General features: G+C 38.3%; 1 protein-coding gene across 1 annotated transcript; it reads right to left on the bottom strand.

The window, feature by feature from the left end:
- Positions 1 to 1,046: 1,046 nt before the first annotated feature.
- On the bottom strand, positions 1,047 to 3,259 carry LOC104261650 ([Arg8]-vasotocin receptor). The gene is made up of 2 exons (XM_009817780.2): positions 2,344 to 3,259; positions 1,047 to 1,246 (listed from the first exon to the last, which is right to left on the bottom strand). Exons 1-2 carry the CDS (start codon positions 3,257 to 3,259, stop codon positions 1,047 to 1,049), a joined length of 1,116 nt encoding a protein of 371 aa, XP_009816082.2.
- Positions 3,260 to 3,759: the final 500 nt, after the last annotated feature.

The raw sequence follows: 3,759 nt of genomic DNA on the forward strand, positions 1-3,759 counted from the left end.
TCTATACTCACCTGAAAGAGCCTTGCTGATATTGCTTCCCTACTCCTCTGATTAGACTGCAGACACTGAAAGGGGAATAAATAGCTACCTGCATAAAACACCCACAAACTAGCAAGCAAATGGCATTTTGAGATAAAGATATGCAGATTTATTATTACCACGAAGGGGAAATAATTGAATTTGAGCCTGAAGGGGTTCTAAGCATACTCTGTCAATAAATGGCATGCCAGAAAAAATAGGTCTGAATATCATATGAAAGTTTACATTCCTAGCACCCATTTTTATTTAAAGTATGTATACGTGTGTGTATCTGTGGGGAGTTTCGGTTTACTGCTTGCACATCAGGGGATGCATGGAACATCAAATCCCATGGTGTGAACCCACAAACCTGGACTGCCACCATGCTGCTGACCTCCTGCAATCCACAATGCATTTGAAACTGAAGTAGGTGTTCAGTGTCACAAGGACGCCGAAGTCTTTTTTTGAAGAATGGTATCAAGCTGCTAGGCATTTTATAGAAGTACATAAGGAGTTAATTTAAAGCAGGTATTAATACTAGCTGGCAATGGATTTTTCTGACTTTCTGCTGCCTTCTCAAGATTTGTCAAACTGTCCCCCAATCACACCAGAATGATGAACAATTCATGGTTCAATTTGAACACATATTCAAGTCTAATTATGTCAGATTCCTTTCCAATTATGTTTCAGTTTGTTGGACCAGTTAGTTGTGAAATGTTACTACTTCAAAAGCCAGAATCACAGAAGAGGAAGTACTTTAGGACACAATACATCTAAGATACTTTTATGTATCTTTGTCAGTCTTTACAAGAATTCATTCTGATAACACAGGGGTGATGGAAGTACTGAATCAGGCTTGCACAACACAGAAACTTCCTGTATATGCTACAGGACTGCAGAGAAATATATTTATGCAACAAAAGACACTTTTCCAGCTTCCTCATCCACAAAATAAGGGACGGTGGTAAAATACCGATATGTCTTGTGAACATAGCAAATGTAATAAAACAACAAAAAGCATTCAACATTTATGCAGAAGTACTGTTTTCCTCAGGGTCTCTGTCTATGAGATGAATGCTCCCTGTGATCACCGATTCCTCTTGAGCCGAGGTGTTCTCCACCTGCTTATTTGTGCAATATGGAATGTGGCCACAAAAATACATGTAAATCCATGGGTTGGTGCAACTATTTAAATTGCCAAGGAGCATGATAATGGTGAATGCCGAACCTAGAATGAAATAGTTAAAGGAATAACAGAGTAAATAAAGCACTCCTGCAAATAAGTAACATTTTCACAGTCTGCTGCTTTCTGGTGTACCTGATCATATATTAAAGTTAATCTGATAGCAGGAAATTCCCATTTATTCCATGCAATTTCTAATTGTTGAAGGTATGAAGCACACTGTATTGTATGCATTGCAGAATTAAATAGTTCCATGTAGCTCTTTTTTGATGTAGCTGCATTACATTTAAAAGCAATTGCTAACCTGCTATAAAGAAAAGGATAAATACAGATATAGATATTGATATAAATATATGTACAGTAAGACTCAAATTTACACTGACGGAATTCTTAAAACAATGATCAGAAGTAGTTTTTTCATCAGACAGAGCTATTATCTTTTTTTTTTCTCCTTTGGTTTGTATCTTTGAGTTTAGAATGGGTGAACTGAAAGAAAGTCACATACAGAGTCTGCCTTTCACAAAGAGGCAACAGTATAAGTTTGACAAGATTAATCTTGTTTACAACATGGTGTTCTTTGATATCTCTCCCAGGCTTGCTTTTTTTGCTTTATAAACAGCTGATTCACAACTTTTAATTTTTTCATAGTGTACTACAGAGATTTCATCAATATGATTTCAATATTAAAAAAAAAATAATCAGGTGTCTTATAACATCACTGTTCTATCCAGTAAATAAGAAATCTTTATTTTATTACTTTGATTATTTGATTACTCTTTTTCACCTCAAGAACCCAAAATACTGCTGCTATAATATCTAAAACCTCTAAAAGTCTGAACCCTTGCCGTAGCAGATGATACTTTTCCCTGATGATACTTTTCCCTGTGCTGTTTATTAATCTTTAAATCCTTAATCACTCAAAACATCCATACCCACAAAATGCACACTTATACGATGTTTTAATCACAGAACACATGAAGTTCTCTGTACCTAATTAAATATAGTGGATAATCAATCCAGGATTTTCTTTTTAATCATACTCAAAAGATCACATGTAAGTTTTACACAAACGCAAATATAAAGCAATATAGCAGTGTGCTAGCCTGCTATGAAGTTATGAATGACGACGGAGAGTATCTTACCTTCGGTCACGACACTGGGGAACCACACAGACCACAGCTGTGCAATGAAGAAAGGTGACCAACAAAGAACATACGCAACAACTGTTACCACTGTCATTTTTACAGTCTTGATCATAGCCTTTGAAATACAGTTCACGCTGCTTGCTCGGGATGGCAGGACTTGCTTCTGATTTGTTACTTCATATTCATTCTGTTTTTTCACATATATATTTCTTTTGATTATTTTGCAAATCTTAACCTGGCACATGATAAGGATGGCTGAGGGAATGAAGAATATAACTACAAAAATCCAAGTCACATATGCCCTTGGGCCCCATGGCTGAATAAATTCACCCCAACATTCAAAGATACCTGGAGATATTTCAGTCTTAGAAAAGATAAATACCTGTGGTAAGCTAAGAATCAGTGATATAGACCAGCTGGTGCAAATGGGGATGTTCCAGAGAGCTCTCTTCTTTTGGAAAGTGACCATAGGGTAGCAAACTGCTTGGTATCTGTCCACTGTCATGACCACTATCATATAAGTAGAGGCAAACATGCCCAGCAGTTGTAGATACTTGATAATTCTGCACAAGAAATCTGGCCCTATGAAAACGTCTGTAATATCCCATATGAGTTGAGGCAGCACTTGAAAAAAGGCTACCACTAAGTCAGCGATGCTGAGGTGAAGCATGAATACATACATCCTAGAGAGCTTCTTTCTTCTTCGCCACAGCACCAGTATGAGAATAAAATTGCCCACAGATGCTGTCAGAAATATGACCCCCAGTACAGCGATCTCCACTTGAGCTAATTGCTCATCTCTTTCTGGTCTTCCAACAGGATCTGACTGATTTGTCAAACTCAGGAATCTGTGAGGAGAAGGACTCTCGGTCTGATGTGTGTCATCCTGCATAGGAAATGAAAAATTCTTCATAGTGCACAGAAGCTACTTACAGTAGCTGCTACTTGCCACTCAGGTTGACAGCTGTGAAGTACTGACTAGCAAACAAACCAGCCCAGGTTCAGGTTTCGGTGTATCTTCAAGCAAATCTCCTGCTTGTGTGAACTAAAGCAGTGGGACCTGGATCTTGATAAAATTCTCTCTCTTGCTGGCGTGCAAAAAGGCTTTATATAGGCTCCCAGCAGAGCCTTATGTAACTGCAGAGCCCTCGGGTAGGCTGCAGGGACCGCAGCCAATGGCAGACCGAGCCACACAATTGGGGGAAATATATAAATAAAAGGCAAACTTCAGAGGCTCAACGTAATTCAATTACCCACTTCAGTCAAAGCCCGAACTTGTAAATAGCTGTGGCCAAAATCATACTTAAATGATCTTACTCGGGAGAGTTCCTGCAAATATTTTTTTACGCAAACCAGAAGTGCATGCTTCAGCTGAAGCAGGAGGAATGTTTATACGTAGATGGAAAGTTGGGC

This window comes from Gavia stellata, chromosome 4 (genome assembly GCF_030936135.1).
Source record: "Gavia stellata isolate bGavSte3 chromosome 4, bGavSte3.hap2, whole genome shotgun sequence".
In the NCBI taxonomy this organism is placed as follows: domain Eukaryota; kingdom Metazoa; phylum Chordata; class Aves; order Gaviiformes; family Gaviidae; genus Gavia; species Gavia stellata.

Coding starts and splice junctions, on each gene's coding strand:
- LOC104261650 (XM_009817780.2), bottom strand. CDS start 3,259: ATGAAGAATTTTTCATTTCCTATGCAGGATGACACACATCAGACCGAG. Junction 1,247..2,343: donor CCCCAGTGTCGTGACCGAAG/GTAAGATACTCT, acceptor ATTTCATTCTAG/GTTCGGCATTCACCATTATC.